Raw genomic sequence first — 21270 nt, forward strand, 5'->3', positions numbered from 1 at the left:
TGTTTTTTTTTTTTTTTTTCTTTTTTTTTGATTGTTTCTATTGACATGTTGTAATTCATTGTTCATTTAATATATACTCAGCCAATATAAACATATAAATATGACAACATTATTATTTAAAGAAGAAATCAAGTGGTTTTGGTATAACGATAGTGCGTGGGTTGCCTATACACAAGCACAGATAGACGATTTCGAAGCTGCTTACGCAAAGAAACCTGGTGAAATCAAAGTGGATAACGATCGTTTCATAGATTTAAAACTTACACACACTGAAGTATGTTATTATTTAGTTTTATAATAATAGTTTTTATTAAAATATTAATATTTTTAAATGGTTTGTTGTTTGTTTATTTAGATTGTTAATAATTTCTCTGGAATCAACGATAAAGATCTTATTGGTATTCAAAGAAGATATGATGATCACATGAAGAGAAGAGCTGTCAAGCGTACCCATATAGGAGTTGCTCCACTGACCTTTTTCCACGGAATCGAATTCTGTTTCATGGAGACTGTCTTGGGTGGAAAATCAGACGGCACAACAGCAACCAATATCACCAAGCTTGGTGGTATTCTATCCACAAAGATTACACCGACCGTATGTTTACTAGTTACATCACTACATTCAATCATTTTACTAAATGTTCAAAAAATATCAATATAATAGCTTAAATTTTTAGTTATCTCATCAAGTGAAGTTAAAAAAACAGATCCTGTACAGTTCAATAAAGTCATTACAGATGCTGAAGCAGTAAAAGCCGTTCCAGTAGAATCAAACTATATCAAGAGTTGTGTTAGTAACAAGAAGAAGCTAGACCATACACCATTCATAGTTGTAAGTTATTAACATTTAATATTACGATCAATTAACATTTATATTAACATTTTTATCATTGTTTACTATTGATAGAGTAAAAGTATGATATTCTTACAAACAATAATATCTAGTTTATTATAAACTAATACTAATTCTATCTTTTTATCTGAATGTTATGATTATAAAGAGGCTGTACCTGTAAAAGTAGATACTGCAACACCAACACCAGTTGCGACACCCGTTGCAAAGTTAGATTCTTCATATGTGTTGGCAGGAAGTGAGTGGGCTGGTGTATGTACAGTCGATGGTGATCATTATCCAATGACTTTGAAGGTCGATACTTTGGATGCTTCGACTGGCGAGTTGAATGGTACTCTGTCGTGGGCAACGCTCGGTGGCGCCATCACAAAGATAAAGGGAACCGTGAAAGAAGGTAAGTTTGATTTCGAAGAATACGAACTGGTATCTGGTGATCCCGATGAGATCGAGCTTCCCAACTCGTACGTATCGACCGTCTCGCTCGAGAGCATGACCGGTAACGTCGACGGCTCGATCTTCCAGTTGAAGCTAACCAAGTCACCACCTGTCACCACCATGAAACCCTACACCAACTACAAGGGTAAGGTTACACAGATCGATAACTTCAAACTCAAAGTACTCAAGCGTGAAGATGAAAAGATCAGCGGTACTCTTCACTGGCCATACTACAATGCCACCGCCGAATTCGATGGAACCATCCTCGAGGAGACCATAACAATCAAACAATATAAAGAAGGAAAAGAGTTGGGTCCAGAATTAAAAGTACCATTTAACAGTAAGTAGTAAATCAATCATTTATTATTTTCTAAAAACACAATAATAACTTCTTTTATCTTTATTTTTTCATTTCTCTTAATTTAGTTGTTGTAACAAAAGTAAAAGATCAAATAAATATGAAAATTTCAATGTAAATTTCAATTAATTATCAAAAGATTATCACTTAAATGATTATTTATAAATAATATATGATGTGCACCCAAAAATGGAAAATCTATGCTTTTTCCTTATTTTTTTTTTTTCAGAAAAATTTAAAAAAAAAAAATTTGGGCTTGTTTTTTTTTTTTGATGACACGAATGGTCCATACCACTTGATATAAAAATATCTTTTATTAAATTTTTAATTCTTTCAATCTATCTACATTTAATAATAGTTAATTAAATAGAATAAAGATGGGTGTACCTTCTTTTTATAAATGGTTAACTGAAAAGTATCCAAAAATAACCTGTACAAATTATTTATTGGAAAATATAGAAAATAATAATAATAATGATAATAATAATAATGAAAATGGTAATGGAAATAATAATAATAATCATGGAAATAAGGAAAAGAAAAAGTTGAGATTAAATAATCTTTATATTGATATGAATGGTGTGATTCATAATTCTACGCATGCAAAGAATTCAACAACTTTGTCACCGGTTGAATCCGACGATGTTTGTAGAATGAACTTGTTGAAGAATCTCGATGAATTGGTGGGAACTGTTCAGCCAACCAATCTGTTGTACATTGCAATGGATGGTGTACCACCACGTGCCAAAGCCATCGAACAACGAAAGCGAAGATTCCGTTCTGCCAAAGACGCAAAGGATGCTCTCTCCAAGCGTTTACCAAGCGATCCAGTATTCGAACCGTTCGACTCCAATTGTATTTCGCCAGCAACTGAATTCATGTGTAAGGTGAACGAGTGGGTTCTCACCTATGCCCAAGCACTGGTGAAGCGAATGCCATCCGTCTCCATTGTTGTCTCCGATGCTTCGGTCCCGGGTGAAGGTGAACACAAGATCATTGATTTCATTCGTGCGCATCGTGAACATTGGCCATCGGATACCAGTCACGTCTTCTATGGTATGGATGCAGATCTCATTTTCCTTGGTCTATCGACACAACTCTCACATTTCTTTGTGCTTCGTGATCTCGGTGCTCAGATTTATTGCTCCACCTGTAAGAACAATGGACATCTGTGTTACGAGTGCGAGTGTGCAGTTGCCAAGAAGCGTATGAACGATCCGGAACGATCCAGCCGTCTCTCCATTAGAAACATTCCAATCCAGGCGGACGAAGAGTATATTCGATCGTTTTTCGGAAGATTCGGAAAAGTTTTGAATGTTCGATTGGAACGAGCACTCACCAAGCGTCCATCGCTAACTGCATACGTCGAAATGGACAGTGTGGAATCAGCTAGAAGTGTATTGGCATATGGAGCAAACTATTTTATCAACGACACTAAACTGTCGGTACACTATGTCGTTGAGAAAGTAGTGTCGCCTGCCACTGCCGCTGGCGGATCGACTACACCACCAGCTGCTGCCGATCAAGAGGATATCGATAATGTTCCACTCAAGGCTATTTTCATTCCAAACTTGGATGTTAGAACTCAGATGTTCGATGTCAATGCATTCTTCTCTGGCTGTGGAGCCATCGAAGACTCTACATTTATCAAATCACCAAAAGATCCAAAAATCAAGTTTGTTGTCATAAAGTTTGTTGAAGAGGAATCAGCTAAGCGTGCATTGGCCATGAATGGTGTAGATTTCTATGGAACCAGTCTCATCATCAGAAAATCAAGACCCATGACCAAAGAACCAAAAGCACCACTTACAGACCAACAAAAGAAACAAAAAGATCAAGAAAAAGAAGATAAAAAGTTGAAAAAACTTGAAGTCGTAAATGAATTCTTGACCAAAGCAGATCCAAACACAAACATAGATACTGCTTATTTTTATTTAGGTGTAAGTTATTAATCATAATAATAATATGTAAAAGAAAAAGATATTAAAATTTGTTAAATAGATGGCAGAATGGAATATAGAAAAAGCATTTGAAACATATTTAGCATATGGAAAATCACAACATAAATTGTTGTCCGATACACCAACAATGAGAGATGATGATTCATTTGATTTCGTTAATCTCGATTACCTTAAGGAATACTTTAGATATTCAGTGTTGTCTGGACTGTCTGAATCTGTAGCATCACGTGTCGATTGTAATCGTATGATCAATGACTTTACCATGATGTGTATGTTGCTTGGTAATGACTTTTTACCACACCTCCCAACAATGGCTATTAAAGAAGGTTCAATCGAATTGATGATGACATGGTATAGAGATTGGTTATCATCATTCAAAGATGAATCATCAACCATTCAATATTTAACAGATGGTCCAAATGTAAATATATTATATTATTATTTTAAAGTTTTATATTTTAATACTTACTAAATGTAATGATAATTATAGATAAATTATAAACCATTCCACAAATTATTATTGATGTTATCAAAATGGGAATCATTATATTTCCCAGATAAATTGGAAAAGATGTACAAGAAGGAGATATTCAGATTGGATAATCTTTTAAAGACAAGTCCACACTTGGAATCGCATAGAAGAAATTTAGATGGTGATATCAATTACTACAAGTTAAAGATTGGTGTTACCATTGACAAGGTTGAGGAGACTGCCAATGATATCTGTAAGGCTTTTGTCGATGGTTTGGCTTGGGTACTTAGATATTATACTGTTGGATGTCCAGCTTGGAGTTGGTACTATCCATATCACTATGCGCCATTGATATCGGATTTGGCCAAATTTGTTGAGAAACAATCGCAAGTCTACAACGATACTAAGCATATTGTCTTTGATTATGGCGCACCATTGGAGCCATATATTCATCTGCTGAGTGTTCTCCCACACTACAGCTCCAAGCTGTTGCCACCAAAGTTGGCCGATTCCATTGTACGTGAGCCAGCTCCACTGTCTAGATTGTTTGAAGAACGATTTAGAATCGATCCTAACGGTGAGGAAGTCAGTTGGAAAGGTGTTGTGCTGCTTGATTTCATTAATACCAATGTGCTAAAGGAGCATGCCTCCCCGATTATCAAAGATCAACTGAGTGCAGAAGAATTGGAGAGAAATAAATTTGGAAAGGACAAGTACATAAGATTCAACAGCGAGATATTGGATATCAATCAGCATCTCGATGTGGTGAAGCAGCAGTCCACCGATAGGGAGCAAGGCAAACACAAGTTGGAGATCGACAATCACTATCAACCACTGTCGCAATTGGATCTGTTGTGGTGTGAGCGAAAGTTCTACACTTTGAGTCCAAACACACCGGACAGCTACGAGCAACTACCGATTGCACATCCAATGATCAATCCACCAACCTCGACACTACCGACCGAAGTAGTAATCAGTGACGAACAAAATCAATTTTTAGAGTGGCGTGAGAAGCAATCGCACGTCGAAGGTTCACTCGAGACTCTCATGTCGTCGGTCGATCTCAACAAGTCATTCACAGTCGGTGTCAACAAGAAACTATCGACCCCACTAGATCGTGTTCTATCGAATGAAATCTCAAAGACCAAACATATTCAATTGGTATCCGATGTAGATCAACAAATGTTAATACATATTCAATTTAACAAACAAACTAAATTGAATGGTTTGAAATTAATATCAACAATTTCAAAGGGTATGTTTTTTTTTAACAATTAAATTATAAACTTACTAATATATAAATGTCTATTTAGAAACAACACCAAAAGTATTAAAAGTATATTTTAATCAACAATCAGTTGATTTCAGTAGTTTACAAAGTTTGAAACCAGCTTTTAGTTTCGAGTTGGATGAGCTTAGTTGCTCGCTGATCAGTGACTACCAAGCATTCGGTCAAACAAAAATACATCAAGCCAACTCTATAACACTATTCGTAGAATCCAACCACAGTTCATCCGATGATTGTAAATCAATAATTGAAAAGATTGTATTAATATAATAAAAAATTTTTTGAGATTTTAAAATAACATATATATTTTATTGAACTTTGTGAAAGAATGGATTAACTTTTAACATAATATGTCTGTTTGTGTTAGCACTCTTTACCAAAGTCAATCCGTGGTCGATATTAGAGAAGAAATAAAGTTTGATCAAAAAATATAATTTAATTTTGTTGGGTGATTTCAAACTTTATTTTTTTAATAGAAAACGCGCCTTTAACTTTGAATTTGATCAAACTATTTTGCATTATTTAATATATTGATTTTTATATTTTTAGATTATTATATATAAATAATATAGTTAGTTATGGACTCTGTTTGGTCATTAAAGATAAATGATGATTTAAATAGCAGTTGTGTCAGTGTCACTGATCATAGTGGTACAACAACAACAACAACAACAACAAGTCGTGTAGCTAATGATAAGATAAATAATATCCAACAAAATGTTGTTGTAGTAAAGAGTAAAGATAATAGTAAAGATGATCATTCATTGATGGATTTAGATAGTGAAATCAATCAAATGTTAGATGATAATTCAAATAATGATGTAGGAAATGGCAGCAGTAATAATAACAAAAATAATAATAACAAAGAGAATAAAGATATATTATCATATTTGACATTGAAACACGATTGGTCAAACACTCAATATAGACATCTACTTCCACAGTTGACAACACCTGCTGCCGTTCAACTAGTTGCTTGGTCTACAGATAACTTTATTGCATTCGTACTGAACGAGCGTAGAGAACAATTAGATCTATTCGATTTCGATGATATCAATAACATTAATAATAACAGTACTAATAATAATGTTATAAATATAAATGATGGATTACAACAACAACAACAGCAGCAACAAAAGAATAACAGTAGTAATAGTAATAGTAATAATGGTGGTAAAGATTATGCAACTATATATGTTGTTAGAGTTGATCTACCACATGAGTATATGGCGATTAGAACTAAACATACATCAGCTATCAAGTACTTGGAATGGTCTAATCAAGTGCAAGGTTCGTTATTGATGTCTGTAGATCTTCAGAACAATCTGTCGTTGTGGAAGAAACTAGATCAGCTAGATGATTGGGAACCTACCATGCCATCTACATTGAACATACCTTACCTCCTCTTATGTAAATGGATAACGATCAATGCATCCTATCTACCTATTGATTGTCAACTACAAGAACAAGAACAAGAACAACAGCAACAGCAACCACGACCATCACCATTACAACAATTCAATAACAATCCAACCAATGAAATAGTTACACAAACATTCATTACATTATCAAAAGATGGAAAGGTATAATATGATCAAATTTAAATGATTATTATTAAATATATATATATATATTAACTTTTGTTATTTTTTAAAGATTAATATAGTTACATATAATCTATTAGATTCAAGTTGGAAACAAATTCAAGGAGAGATTATCATACCTATGTACTATTCAATTGATTGTGCAGATGTGATATCGCTCAAAGATGAGACAATCATGATTGCTATTTACTCTGAAAAGATGGGAAATGTCATATTATTATATAAAGTTACATATGATATCTATACCAATTGTAAGTATTATTAATATTTACTAAAATCTAAAGAATTGTATTTTAAACTTATTAACAAATATTAATAATAATAATAATAATAATAATAATAATTTAGATGTACATGTCTATCAAATAGATAGAATAAACTTGAACGATTATATAGAGTCTGACGATATACTGTTGAATACAAAGAGAAATATAAAGGTAAACTCTATTGTATTTGACAACTCTGACAACGCATTGATCGTTCTAAAGAGTGGTTTGAAGTGTTCGATACTCTATCGTTGGGAGAAACGTGAGAATCACCAATCGCAACATAGTGCCATATTATCTTTGTTTGGTAATGGTTCAACTTCACACCGAGACGTAACCGAATGGACATGTACAAACAAACAATATTATTTTAACGATAACAGCAACAGCAACAATAATAATAATAGCAATAATAATCAAGAGAATAGTGAAGATGATGATGACGATGTACCTTTAATTACATCTATACATTTTACACAGGTAACAGGTGTGTTATGGTTGAACTTTTCCAATGGTAAACTAGAGTGTATAAAGAGTAGAACGTTTGAACCGATCTCCAGTTCGATGCTCTCTGACATCAATGGAAATAGCTGTGCCGACGAGAGAGTCTTGTCAATTGCAACATCACCTAACGGTGCACTAGCTGCCTATCTTAGTAACGAGAATAGAATTCAGTTGTTGTCACTTCCCATTAGAACGATTAAAGCCAACAAGAATCAAGTGTCTACTTGGTTGTCACATCTATTCCAACATTCTATTCTTCGATCTACCGACTGGTGGGATCTCCTTGTTCTCCTAAGAATCTATTCAAACACACCAGAGACACACGATACCTATCACCATGTAATAGTTAAACTATCAACTGAATGTCAACATTATTATCCAAATACCAATAGTAATAATAACAGCAACAACAATGTTAACAACAACAACAACAATAATAATAATACTGGATTATCATCATCACAATGTAAATCAACTTTAGATGCAATTAGAGCTACTATCTATAGAATGGTGAATGGTAGAGAGTTGGCATTCATTGATTCTCAAGCAAAAGCATTCATCTACTACCTACAGGATACTCTAAAGTCATCGTATCAACCGTTGTGCCAAGAGACAGGAAATCCTGAAGACAAAGAAAACATGTCGTACCTCATTGACTGGGCAATCGATTTTACTTATTTCTTCTTGCGAAATGCATTCTACATTGATCTAGTTCACAAGAAAGATTCTGCTCTTATGTTTAATGTCCCACAAGGTAAATATATATTTAATTTTAAAATTTTATTATTAATTAATATTAACAAATAATTACATTTATAACAGAGTTTATGAATGTAGAGGTTTCAAGTTATTATCCATTATATTATTTAGAAAACAAACCACCAAAACCATTCTCTTTTCCATTTGTATGTTTATATAAACCTACCCAACCAATGATAATAATCTATAATTCATATTAACAAATGTTTTTATTTTTACACACATTTATATATATATATATAGATAAGTTTACTTTATGATATTAATGTTTTATTGGCTTTGTTTGAGTTGTTAAACTTATCAAAAGCATTCAAAGAGAAATACTCTGTTCAAAGTAACAAAGTCAGGTTTAAAGTATCCGATGCCAAATTATTATTGGATATATTTGGTCCATTATTGAATGATCTTTGTGTGAAGCTTGTAGATCGTAAGTTTTAACAATAGATGTAGTACGACATTGATCTATTTTAAACAACTAATATTTATTTATTATTATCATTGATATTAATTAATTATTTAGCTTATGATGTAAAAGATGTTCAAACCTTTATTAAAGACAATTATATGTCTATTGTAACATCACAAAATCCAATGCCAAATATACCGATCTACAAATCGTTTACCTCTGACCGACTACAAACCTATACTGAAGAGATGCTACAACTAGTCAAACAGTACATTCCACAGAGTATCAACAAAGATATCAATGAGATTTCAATGACCAATACATTCACTATTCTTGACTTGGACCCACCACTCGATGGATTCTTGGATCAGAATCCAATTACAACTATCGCCACTACAACTGCAGCAGCGGCAGTTACAGCTTCTACTGCCAATACAACAGTACCACCAAACCAACAGAAACAACCAACAACAACAACAACTACTACTACTACTACTACTACTGCTACAAACACTAACATAAATAGTACAACCGGCGAAATTACACCAGTAAGCTTTAAATATGCTCCAAAATGTTCAGACTACATCAATATGGTTTATGACATAATTACACGTATTCCAATTCCAACCAGAATAGAAAAACCAATCAAGAAATGTACTAGATGTCATAGAATGACCATACTTAGAAGGACTACCTCGTTGTTCTGGTCAGATAGATGGTCTTTGGCATGCCCTCTTTGTGGTGGAAAATGGAAGATATACAATGAGAATGTTTACATTCAACAGATTTTACATCAACAAAAACTATTACAGCAACAGCAACAACAAAAATTTTACAACAACAACAGCAACCTGTTCAACAGCCGATTTAAAATAGATCACTTAATAAATTAATTTTATTGCAATGACATTTGTAAATTTATTTTTTTTAAAGTAGTTTGTATTGTGCCAATCAAGAACCTTGCCTTATTATATTAACAAAAGTAATTGGAAACTATCTAGAGATCTAGATTTAAATAAATATTGGAGTTTAAAGTAGATCCAAGATTTAATCTAATTAAGCCCTTCAATCTAAGTAGTTCAACATCATTATTAGATTGGTTTAAAGTGCTACCAATTTGATTTGAAAATAATTGGTGATTATTTGAAGATTGACCTTTGAAAGATCCAAGTTTTGAAATTGATGCTAAATTAAAAAAAAAAATAATGTTAATAAATTATTTGTAAAATAATTTTGTTTTTTTAGAAATATCTTACAAATTAGAGTCATTTTTTTATAATATAAATAAATCATTTCCTAAAGCAGTATTTATAATCTCCGATTATACCTCGAGTAAAAAATTATCATTTACATACTGCGAATAATAAACTTTATCAGATTTTCATACCCCGGATTTTATTTTTTTTGGCATGTGGCAACTGAATATATAGATACTATTAAGTTCTATGACATAGAAAACTTTGATAGGTGAATTTTATTATTCCTATTTTTAATAGGAAATAAAAAGAATAATAAATATGTAATTTTTGGAAAATTTTGGAAAAAATTATTTATTTTTATTTATATTAGTTTCATAAAATATTGTTTTATTTTTCTTTCAATTTACTAAAAATATAAAATGATAATTCCGAATATCTATGACCCAACGACTTGTATGGAACTAAAATCCAAAAATATGAAAAACCTTCTCTTTAACTATTCCATTAACAATAAACAACTTTCAAAACAAAGAATCTTTGGAAAATTCTTCAAAAAAAATATACAAAATGTTGGAAATTAAATTATGTTTCAAATAGGAATAAAATAGTTCGAAGTAGAATTGTAAAGAAAATAAAATAAAATTATACAAAGATTAACAATTCAATTTCTAATTTGTTTTAACGATTCTTAAAGCTTCTATGTCTTGAATAACAAAACTATTTACTCAAATAAATAAAAATAAGTGATTAAAAGACAAAAAATGAAATTTGATATCGAATTCTATTGAATTTTAAATGATAAAAAAAGTGTCAATATAAAAAATTACATACAATTTTAGGTCTCCACCATAATGTCATAGAAATAGATTAAAATTTTTTTTTTTTTTTTTTTAAAGTATTCTCATATCTTGAAGAATACTCAAATGGATTTTATTTTTATTTGTTTATTTGCTAATGAGGTGGGATGGCGTTGGGAAGTTCCAGGTTTGGTGGCTCCAGATGAGTTTGAAATCGTCTAGCTTCTTCAGCCATTTTGATTGATATGCTTGAATGTTTGAGTAGTTTCGACCGAAGTCTTGTTTTGATTTTCTGATTAGTTTGTGGTATTCTAGTTTAGCTAGTCTGTTAATGTTGTTAGTTGTTGTGTGATAGAAGGTGGTCGGTGTGCTGGGGGAGTTGTGTGCGAGTTTGCAGTGGAGAATCCAGACCTGGTGTAGTACGATAGCAATAACGTTTTGGTGTAGCTCGTTATTGTTTGTCATCTTGAGGATGTCCAGCTCCCAGTCGAGGGTTTCCCCTGTATATTTGTGTATGATTCGTTTTATGGTAGGTTTGTAGGTGTTAATTATTTTGCATTTGAAGAGGTGGTGCTCGGTGATCTTGATCGGTGGGAGACCTGTGAATACGAATGGTAAGCAGTGCATACAGAAGGTGAGAGTGTCTCGCCCTTTTTGGTCTTTGATCTTGGCTATGGTGGTGAAGGTATCCGGGAGGGAGAATCCTTTGTTGATGAGGATTTCCTGTCCTTTTGTGATTAAAAATTTTAAAAAAATAGATTCACACATGAAAAGCAAGCTTAGGAAAGTGGTTAAATCCGCTAGACTCAAGTTCTAGTCCGCAAGGTTCGGGAGTTCGAATCTCCCAGCTTGCAGAACATTTTAAAACACTATTTACCGCATGCGTACAGACTGTTGAAGAGTTTAGAACCATCGTGAATAATAGTCATGAATATTTCAGTGAACACTCTTTTAGAAATTCCATAGAAATTCCAGAAGACTTTTATTAACGTTCCATCGATGAATCACCAACCAGAGAAGTTCTAGAATTGTTTACCAGGATGAAGTCATCAACCAATCCCGTCCAACCGATGGTAAACCAAGAGTATAAATACCCGAGAGAACTCCTTGTTTCGATATCTCATTTATTAATATCGAATCAAGGTATGTTTAAAGATAATAATAAAGTTATATCTCATTATTAATATCGAATCAAGACCTTTCTACATATCTCTCAATCAACCTTTTGATAAAGAGCAATACTTAAAAAGTTATTCCAATTTTACTTTATTTCAGCTTTAAATAAAGATAAATATTATAACTTATTATATACTCATTTTTAAACTTAAATGTTGTAAAATACAAAAGATATATAAATATTATAATTCATTCTTTATTCTTTAACTTTAATACATGATCTCAGTGAGACAACAAATGACTTTTGGATTGAAATTAATTTAACATATTAAAACCTAATTAAGTTTAAGATTAATAAATCGCTCCTTATAGTAGTAGAGTATTCAGCGTGTTGAAAATTAATATAGAATATTATAAATCTATTGTTTGCAACTCATTCTTTCTAATCTGGGAAATTAAAAATTTTAATTAACAAGATTAGAATTTATTAATTAACAAGGATTAGAATTTTTTTTAAATCCAATTCACCACACTTTTTGGCTTTGGAAGTAATTTACTGTGTTTCTTACAAATTTTAATGATATATATTTTTTAGTAGTAGATCAATTTTACTTATTTTTGTGATTTTCAGAATCTGATTTCATATTTTTTCTATTCTATTTCAGTTCTCAATTTATCTATATCTGGATGAATATCTGGATAAATATATCTAGATAATGGTGTATATTTAATTGTGCCACAGCATCTATCCAAAATAGGAATAAAATTGGAAAATACATTAATCTAATATATTGTCCAAAAAAAGAAATAAAATGTTTATTTTGAATATCCATTTGTATTTTCAAATACGAATAATATTCAAAGAATAAGTATAATTAAATACTTTAAAAAAAGTTAATAAATATTGTAAAGATTTAAGTTTTAACATTATTTGATCTTTAATATATATAGATAATAACATTTATCTTTATATGATTTTAAATATAGAATACTTTAAAAATTATGATAAAGTTAATTGAATCTTTCTGAGTATTGATAAAGAGTACTATCCTAAGGTATAATACCTCAGGTATTACTACTTTTCAAAAGAAGTTTGAGCGGTAGAGCCAGAGATCATGTTCATGATAAGTTCAACGAGATGTATTGGTGTACCAACATGAAGTTGAGGATGGATCCAGGCAATATGGAGTCAATTGCTCTGCATTAACGCTTAAATTTAAATCTGATTGGAATCTAAATCCTTCCTACTACCAATACTCCTAAAGTGCTAAAATATTTATTTGCATTTAAAAAAAATTAAAAAAAAATATGTTTTATATTTAGAATCATATGTAACATTGATTTAATATTTTTTTCAATTTTTAATTAATTTATTAATAGTACATTTTTTTAAATGCACATAAATATTTTAGCACTTTAGGAGTATTGGCAACTACATGCCACTACTTTATACTGTTGTTCATCAACACGCAACTACTGTTAGATCTATTCTATCCTAATACTACTCAACTTATTAATTAATAATAACTAAAAACAATAATAATAATAATAATAATAATAATATTTTATTGGCTATTTCTCACGGCCTGTAGAATGTATATATAATATAAAACTCTAACTAGCAGGTTAATATCAATACCTGCAATTTGTTGACTGATCATGAGTCAACAAATCTTTTTTTAAAAAAAAAAATTAGATCCAAAAGGAATGAAATTAATTTTATAACTTTCGTAATCTTATCTACTCTCAATCTCGTACTGGGATTCCAACAAATAATATGATCAACTGGTGGAGGTTAATTTCAGATTCTTCTATTGTATTTTTCATAAAAATATATTAATCAATATTATCAAAGTGAACCATTCTTGGTAAACCTGAAATTACTGTATTGGAAATAATAACTTTGATTTTAGAAGCACAAGTAATGAAAGTGGAATCTTTGAATTTAGTGTTGTAGAACCGGAACTTACAAGATCACAATTGAATACTATTTTATAAATGAAATAAAATAGTTTTTTTCAATAAAAACTTTCTATTTCAGAGTTTCAAATCAACCTTCAATTTATTTTTATATCACTTAGTTCCTACCAATTTGTAAAGTAAATTCAGAAGATTCAATTATTACTCTTAAAAAAGATAATTAAAACTGGAATAAAAAATAATAACTTTTAGAATCAATTCTGAATTTATCAGAATTCTATGATTGGAATTTCAATCACTATACAACAAACCCTGTGAATATATCAGTTTTATTTCTCAAATTAGAAAGGTAAAAAAATTGATAGATCTTTTATCATTCATAAAGTTCCATTCTTTATTGCGACAGATATTCCTGGTGACTCTATTATCAAAAAGACAAAAATAATAGATTCATGGAAATAAGAAAGGGATTCAAAAACTATTTATTTCCAGATGCAAAATTATTCTCAACAAAAGACGGAAGTTTAATATTTTTTACATCGAATCCAAACAACACAATATCTACTTTGAATGACTGAAGTATCATTTGATCAAATACAATTCAACATTCTTTGACAATTTTTCATGGAATTCTTCAAATTTGATATTGACTATAATGCTAGATCAAAATATTGTAATAAAAATGGAACAAGTTTCGTCTACTGTTAGTGAAAACAATCAAAAATCCAACTTTAATAATTTAAATATTACAACGATTGAATTGATCAATTTTGATCTTTTCAAGGAACTCCCATTGATTCCATTGGTTGGTTGGTGGTTCTATTAAGATATACAATGTTTATTGGAATTATCCGAATAAACAGAGCTATCAATTGAAGGATTCAAGATGAACTGTTTAATTTCAACAATGGCACAAGAAGTTATTGGTTTAAAATACAATTCTAACTTTCAAAAGTTTACAAGACGAAAAACTAAAGCAAAAAAAATCTCAGCAAAGAACACAAATACTATTTGTATAAAAAGAGTATAAATTTAAAAGATTACAATTTTATTTAAAAAAATTTAAAATTTTGTTTAAAAACAATTATATCATTGAAAAAAAAAGGATATCAATTCATTTTTAAAATTATAAATCAATAACATTATTAGAAGAATAATAAACGATTAAGGAATTTCTTTGAGAAATAATACAAAAAAAAAAACTATTTAGACTCTTCTTCATATTCAAAATGTAAAGGTTTTTAACAGATAGAATCGATTTGCAAATCCTTTAAAGAATAACCTTTCTTCATACTATACTCTCCTTGTTTTATTTTAGTTTCATCTGTTAAATTACTTTTCTAAAAACCAATATCATTGTTTTTGTAAAATAAAACAACTAAAATTCAGTCATTAAGTTGAAAGTGGTAGATTCAAATTCAATCTTTACTCGATTTAATTTAATATGGAACTGGATACTTAGACAATCTATCTTAAGCTCTAGATTCCCAGATTTTTTAGAAATTTTAGAGTATGATATAGATCGTCGAATAAAAAATATTGTTTAACTAATTTTAGAATATTCCACAACTGCACAAGACATCTCACTTGTCATCAATAAACTAAAACTCATAATATTAATTTTTTACTTAAAATGCATTCTTAACTAAATTTGATATATAAACAAACCAGTCAGGACCTGAAAGTTTTTTTAAATTGGGTATTCATATATACTAGATGCCATTCATTCTAAACTCAATAGAGCTCTTAAATAATGTTAATAGTGGTGATATGAAATGACACCGGAGTTGTTATCCAATAATATTAGATAATATAGATAATTAACACAATATTGTCTATTCCACTACAATTTTTTCGTAGTTGTTACGAAGTTTTTACATAGTATTCAACTCAATAAATGCAAAAAAAAAAAAATTTGTATGAAAAAGCATACTACGAATGGGATTCGTTATGCCCTTTTTTACACATTAAATTCGTAGTTGTTACGACAATTTATTTTTTAATGAGAAAAAATAACTTTAAAAAGAACACTTGCAACGATTTTATAGATAATCTATATTATAAATGAGAATATTTATTTTTTTGTTAATCATAATTACTATATTAGTATTTATTCAGAAGATAAAGCTTTTAAATGTAAACATACCAATATTGCATTCATAGACATGTCTCGTAGTTGAATCTACTATTGCAAAAGATCGTCAATGCATCATCGATCTCTACAATGTCAGTTTCATTTGTCTTTTGTATCTTTTCACCACCTTGTTTGAATTTGATACTGTTTTCAAATGAATTATTGATTATACTATACAATGTTTGTTATTGTAGCTTCCCACCAAGTGCTATATCGACACCATCTATTTTTTTTTTTTTGTTAGTTCACATTCTAAACATCAATTAAATATACACTGGAATGACATACTATTTGATTTAGCAAAGACTTTTTTGTCCATTTTGGAATAACGATGGGCGAACATCAGATGATCGATTATTCTTCTCTCTCTTTGTGTTGTTTGTCTTTGTTGTATTTCAGAAGTTCGAACGATCGTTGTTGTTCTGTGGTTGTAGTTGCTGTAATTTGAGTTGTTGCTGCTGTTGATGTTGATATTGTTGTTGTTGGTTCGTTGGTCGCATTTGTAGTGTTTGTTGGTTTAGTAGCAATATCTGCTGAGAAAGATATTCGATCTCCATATCTTGACTCTCCAAATAACTAATAAATGGATGATTTAAATTAAAAAAACTATTGTTATAGTAATTATTGTTATTATTGTTATTATTATTATTATTATAATTAATATTGTTATTGCTATAAGTGAAGTTATTGTTATTGTTATTGTTAATGTTACTGTTGACTATCTCAAATTAAATAACTATTGTTTGATATTGCTATCAAATCTGCAAATCGATAATAAATAACTATTAATTGACTATCTTAAATTAAATCTTAAATATTATTATTAATTGACTATCTCAAATTAAATAACTATTGTTTGAAATGATCATTTTTTTTTTTTTTTTTGGTTCGAGTCATCAAAATAAATTTTTAAAATTAATGTGGTAAAAATCTCGACAAATTGTAAAAAAATGATAACCACACTAGCACACCTTAAATTTTTACTATGATCAAAATGCACGTTTCAAAAGTGAAAAACTTTTTTCACACACTGATTTGTGTGGTGCCCATGACAACTACGAAACAATCGCAGTGAACTACCAACATATCAATATACAATTAACCCAATAATTAATATTACAATTCAGATAATTATATTCAACATATAATCCAGCATACAAATCATCCAGATGATTTTATTATATTCAACGAATCAACTATACTACAATTCGGAATAATAATGTAAAATACCAACAAACAACAGATATAAATATCCCAGATAGAGATACAGAAAGACAAGAAAGATAGACAGAAGATCTAACATTAAATTAATAAATAAAACTAAATCTATAAACAAAACTAAATACTTTATTTAATTAATCATATATTATTATTAACTACTATGGACATAAATAACAATAATAATAACAATCAGGAGTACTGTCAATCACTATATGAATCAAAGCCAAACAGATTGAATCAATAATATCAGTAAAAGTTAATAATGATATACACAAACTAATTAATCTTAACAAAAATAGTTTAAACAAAAATCTAATAAAAATTAAATTAAATGAATTAAAGAACGAACGTAAAGTTCAAGATAAAAATATTAATTTTTTGAAAAATAAAATTAATAAAATAAATGTGAAAAATCGTGATCAGTTTAACGAATTAGATCGATTATTAAAAAAACAAAATTTTTCTGTCTGAGATTAAAAAAATTATTGATGACGTAAATAAAGATAATAGGGTTAAAAATAAAAATAATACTGATTTCACGCCCCATTATGCTTGGGTGAATATAAATGAAATCTATGATGATATTTCAAAAGATGTAGATACAGATAATGATAAAAAAATGAATGAATCTGTTACAGATAATATCGACATCGAAAACGAAACAAAAGTTGTAGAAACTTTGAAACGGTTATTCCCAAACGTGTTTATACCGTTTGATGGTTTACCACCTTCAAGAGGTAAACAGTTTGATATGACAATTAAATTAAAAACGGAAGAGATTCCCAAATCAAAGTTATATCCTGTACCAATAGCACACTTAGAAGAATTAAAAAAACAAATTAATGATAGATTGAATAAAGGGTGGATCAAGAGATCTAGATCCCCATTTGGTAGTCCTATCTTATTCGTCTCTAAACCAGACGGTGGATGGAGACTTTGTGTCGACTACAGAGAGCTAAATAAAATTACTGTTCGTGATGATTATCCTCTTCCAAGGATTAATGAATTATTAAATAATACAAGATTAGCTTACTGGCTATCAAAGTTGGATCTGTTAGACGGATACCATCAAATTCGTATCAATGAAGGCGAACAATACAAAACTGCTTTTAAAACTACATTTGGTACATTTGAATATACAGTAACACCGTTCGGGTTAGCCGGAGCAGGTGCTAATTTTCAACGATTAATGGATCACATATTCCAGTTGGAAATTTTAAATATGAAAATATGTGTATATCTAGATGATATATTAATCATGACTAATTCAGATAGTTTAGACGATCATATCAATGATTTGATCGAAATTTTTAAAATTTTACAAAAACATGACTTTAAAGTCAAATTATCGAAATGTAAATTTGCTAGACGAGAAATTGAATTCTTAGGTCATGTAGTTGGTCGTGGAGTAATAAAACCACTTCACAATAAAATAGAATCAATTTTAAATTGGAAAAAACCCGAGAATACACTACAATTTTTTCGTAGTTGTTACGAAGTTTTTACATAGTATTCAACTCAATAAATGCAAAAAAAAAAAAATTTGTATGAAAAAGCATACTACGAATGGGATTCGTTATGCCCTTTTTTACACATTAAATTCGTAGTTGTTACGACAATTTATTTTTTAATGAGAAAAAAAAATGTTAAATAACTTTAAAAAGAACACTTGCAACGATTTTATAGATAATCTATATTATAAATGAGAATATTTATTTTTTTGTTAATCATAATTACTATATTAGTATTTATTCAGAAGATAAAGCTTTTAAATGTAAACATACCAATATTGCATTCATAGACATGTCTCATAGTTGAATCTACTATTGCAAAAGATCGTCAATGCATCATCGATCTCTACAATGTCAGTTTCATTTGTCTTTTGTATCTTTTCACCACCTTGTTTGAATTTGATACTGTTTTCAAATGAATTATTGATTATACTATACAATGTTTGTTATTGTAGCTTCCCACCAAGTGCTATATCGACACCATCTATTTTTTTTTTTTGTTAGTTCACATTCTAAACATCAATTAAATATACACTGGAATGACATACTATTTGATTTAGCAAAGACTTTTTTGTCCATTTTGGAATAACGATGGGCGAACATCAGATGATCGATTATTCTTCTCTCTCTTTGTGTTGTTTGTCTTTGTTGTATTTCAGAAGTTCGAACGATCGTTGTTGTTCTGTGGTTGTAGTTGCTGTAATTTGAGTTGTTGCTGCTGTTGATGTTGATATTGTTGTTGTTGGTTCGTTGGTCGCATTTGTAGTGTTTGTTGGTTTAGTAGCAATATCTGCTGAGAAAGATATTCGATCTCCATATCTTGACTCTCCAAATAACTAATAAATGGATTATTTAAATTAAAAAAACTATTGTTATAGATTATTGTTATTATTGTTATTATTATTATTATTATAATTAATATTGTTATTGCTATAAGTGAAGTTATTGTTATTGTTATTGTTAATGTTACTGTTATTGTTATTGTTACTGTTGACTATCTCAAATTAAATAACTATTGTTTGATATTGCTATCAAATCTGCAAATCGATAATAAATAACTATTAATTGACTATCTTAAATTAAATCTTAAATATTATTATTAATTGACTATCTCAAATTAAATAACTATTGTTTGAAATGATCATTTTTTTTTTTTTTTTTGGTTCGAGTCATCAAAATAAATTTTTAAAATTAATGTGGTAAAAATCTCGACAAATTGTAAAAAAATGATAACCACACTAGCACACCTTAAATTTTTACTATGATCAAAATGCACGTTTCAAAAGTGAAAAACTTTTTTCACACACTGATTTGTGTGGTGCCCATGACAACTACGAAACAATCGTAGTGCATTCTTAATTGCTTATGGTAGAAATCCATCTACTGTCGCTGACTTGGCAATTCCTTTAAATAGAGAACCAAGTGATACAGTGAACGATAATGAGATTGAATCATTATTAAATTATACCTCTACAATCATTATAAATGTTAGAAATAACTTAATTAAGATTAGAAACAAGATGTTGTCTAATTATAATAAAAATAAAAAGTATAATGATTTTAAGATCGGTGATAAAGTGTATGTAAAGGAAAAGAGACCTTCCAAGAAGTGGAACAAATTAGAAGCAGTATACGCTGGTCCCTATGAGATCATCGATATTGACAAACAAAATTTAAATATAACTATAAGAGATTATATCTCTGGAGTTTCAAGAATTAGAACAACGTCTAAAACGTTGCACGTAAAATACTTTAAACACGCTCCAAAGGATGACGTGAACGAGAGAGAATACATTCCAGTAGAAAAATTAGATTCTTTTCTAAATAATGATGAATTAATATCCGATGTAAAAATGTCTGATATCAGTAATGAAGACGAAATCACAGATGAAACTATGGATCAAGACGACGTAGTTAATCATCAAGATGAAATTAATCAAGACGAAGATGATATCTCTGATCTTGAAGATTTAAATGATTTGATGACTGATATATCAAGTATTGATTCGTCATTAGAACCTAAAGGACATTTTTCAGATTTACAGTTATCGAGAATCTTAAATCCTGAAAAAAATACATATCATAAAGTTAGAGAAATTTTAAATAATAATAAATCTAGCCCAAATACATTTATAAATCTTTTAAGAACTTTAGAAGAAAAGGAATCAGTAATAGATTACCCTCACAACAAAGTAACAGAGGAATCTAACCTTTTAATAAATAGTATTATGAAATTTGCAATATCGCCAGAATTATTCGAAATGATTCAGAAAAGATCATTTAAAATAGTATCTAAAAGAAGATTAACTAGTAACACTGATTATTTAGTTAAAATAAGTAATACTGTTGGATGGGTTTCAAGACAAATCCTCGCCAAACATGCATCCAAACAAATCAACGATTTCAACAAGAAAATCGACAACCTCAACCCTGTAGCCAATATTAACAGTTTACTCACTGCGATTG

The 21270-nt window shown here is 29.7% G+C and overlaps 8 protein-coding genes and 1 non-coding gene across 9 annotated transcripts; 6 read left to right on the forward strand and 3 right to left on the reverse strand.

Annotated features, from left to right (window-relative positions):
* Positions 1–100: 100 nt before the first annotated feature.
* On the forward strand, positions 101–1885 carry PPL_10727 (BRCT domain-containing protein; the record flags this gene model as incomplete). The annotated part of the gene is made up of 6 exons (XM_020581493.1): positions 101–274; positions 356–595; positions 665–832; positions 1004–1628; positions 1715–1760; positions 1876–1885. 6 exons carry the CDS (start codon positions 101–103, stop codon positions 1883–1885), a joined length of 1263 nt encoding a protein of 420 aa, XP_020428280.1.
* Positions 1886–2023: 138 nt separating this feature from the next.
* Positions 2024–9777, forward strand: med16 (uncharacterized protein; the record flags this gene model as incomplete). The annotated part of the gene is made up of 11 exons (XM_020581494.1): positions 2024–3586; positions 3648–4028; positions 4098–5334; positions 5393–5625; positions 5940–6950; positions 7024–7222; positions 7320–8495; positions 8564–8646; positions 8744–8927; positions 9021–9560; positions 9692–9777. 11 exons carry the CDS (start codon positions 2024–2026, stop codon positions 9775–9777), a joined length of 6693 nt encoding a protein of 2230 aa, XP_020428281.1.
* A 126-nt stretch (positions 9778–9903) lies between these two features.
* Positions 9904–10175, reverse strand: PPL_10729 (uncharacterized protein; the record flags this gene model as incomplete). Its single annotated transcript, XM_020581495.1, has 2 exons — positions 9904–10091; positions 10163–10175. 2 exons carry the CDS (start codon positions 10173–10175, stop codon positions 9904–9906), a joined length of 201 nt encoding a protein of 66 aa, XP_020428282.1.
* Positions 10176–10773: 598 nt separating this feature from the next.
* On the reverse strand, positions 10774–11831 carry PPL_10730 (uncharacterized protein; the record flags this gene model as incomplete). The annotated part of the gene is made up of 3 exons (XM_020581496.1): positions 10774–10829; positions 11460–11630; positions 11780–11831. 3 exons carry the CDS (start codon positions 11829–11831, stop codon positions 10774–10776), a joined length of 279 nt encoding a protein of 92 aa, XP_020428283.1.
* Positions 11676–11756, forward strand: PPL_10731. The gene has a single exon. It is a non-coding gene; the product is annotated as a tRNA-Leu (tRNA).
* Positions 11832–11942: 111 nt separating the features above from the next.
* On the forward strand, positions 11943–13539 carry PPL_10732 (uncharacterized protein; the record flags this gene model as incomplete). The annotated part of the gene is made up of 4 exons (XM_020581497.1): positions 11943–12045; positions 12518–12566; positions 13108–13206; positions 13431–13539. The coding sequence occupies 4 exons, from the start codon at positions 11943–11945 to the stop codon at positions 13537–13539; spliced, it is 360 nt and encodes a 119-aa protein (XP_020428284.1).
* A 1081-nt stretch (positions 13540–14620) lies between these two features.
* On the forward strand, positions 14621–14764 carry PPL_10733 (uncharacterized protein; the record flags this gene model as incomplete). The annotated part of the gene is made up of 1 exon (XM_020581498.1): positions 14621–14764. The coding sequence occupies one exon, from the start codon at positions 14621–14623 to the stop codon at positions 14762–14764; it is 144 nt and encodes a 47-aa protein (XP_020428285.1).
* Positions 14765–16095: 1331 nt separating this feature from the next.
* On the reverse strand, positions 16096–16941 carry PPL_10734 (uncharacterized protein; the record flags this gene model as incomplete). The annotated part of the gene is made up of 3 exons (XM_020581499.1): positions 16096–16216; positions 16511–16790; positions 16923–16941. The coding sequence occupies 3 exons, from the start codon at positions 16939–16941 to the stop codon at positions 16096–16098; spliced, it is 420 nt and encodes a 139-aa protein (XP_020428286.1).
* A 971-nt stretch (positions 16942–17912) lies between these two features.
* On the forward strand, positions 17913–21240 carry PPL_10735 (reverse transcriptase family protein; the record flags this gene model as incomplete). The annotated part of the gene is made up of 5 exons (XM_020581500.1): positions 17913–18701; positions 19095–19157; positions 19365–19441; positions 19742–19843; positions 20153–21240. Coding segments are annotated over 5 exons (2119 nt in total), but the record flags the coding sequence as incomplete, so codon positions are not given.
* Positions 21241–21270: the final 30 nt, after the last annotated feature.

This window comes from Heterostelium album, assembly GCF_000004825.1.
Source record: "Heterostelium album PN500 unplaced genomic scaffold PPL_scaffold14, whole genome shotgun sequence".
Classification (NCBI taxonomy): Eukaryota; Evosea; class Eumycetozoa; order Acytosteliales; family Acytosteliaceae; genus Heterostelium; species Heterostelium album.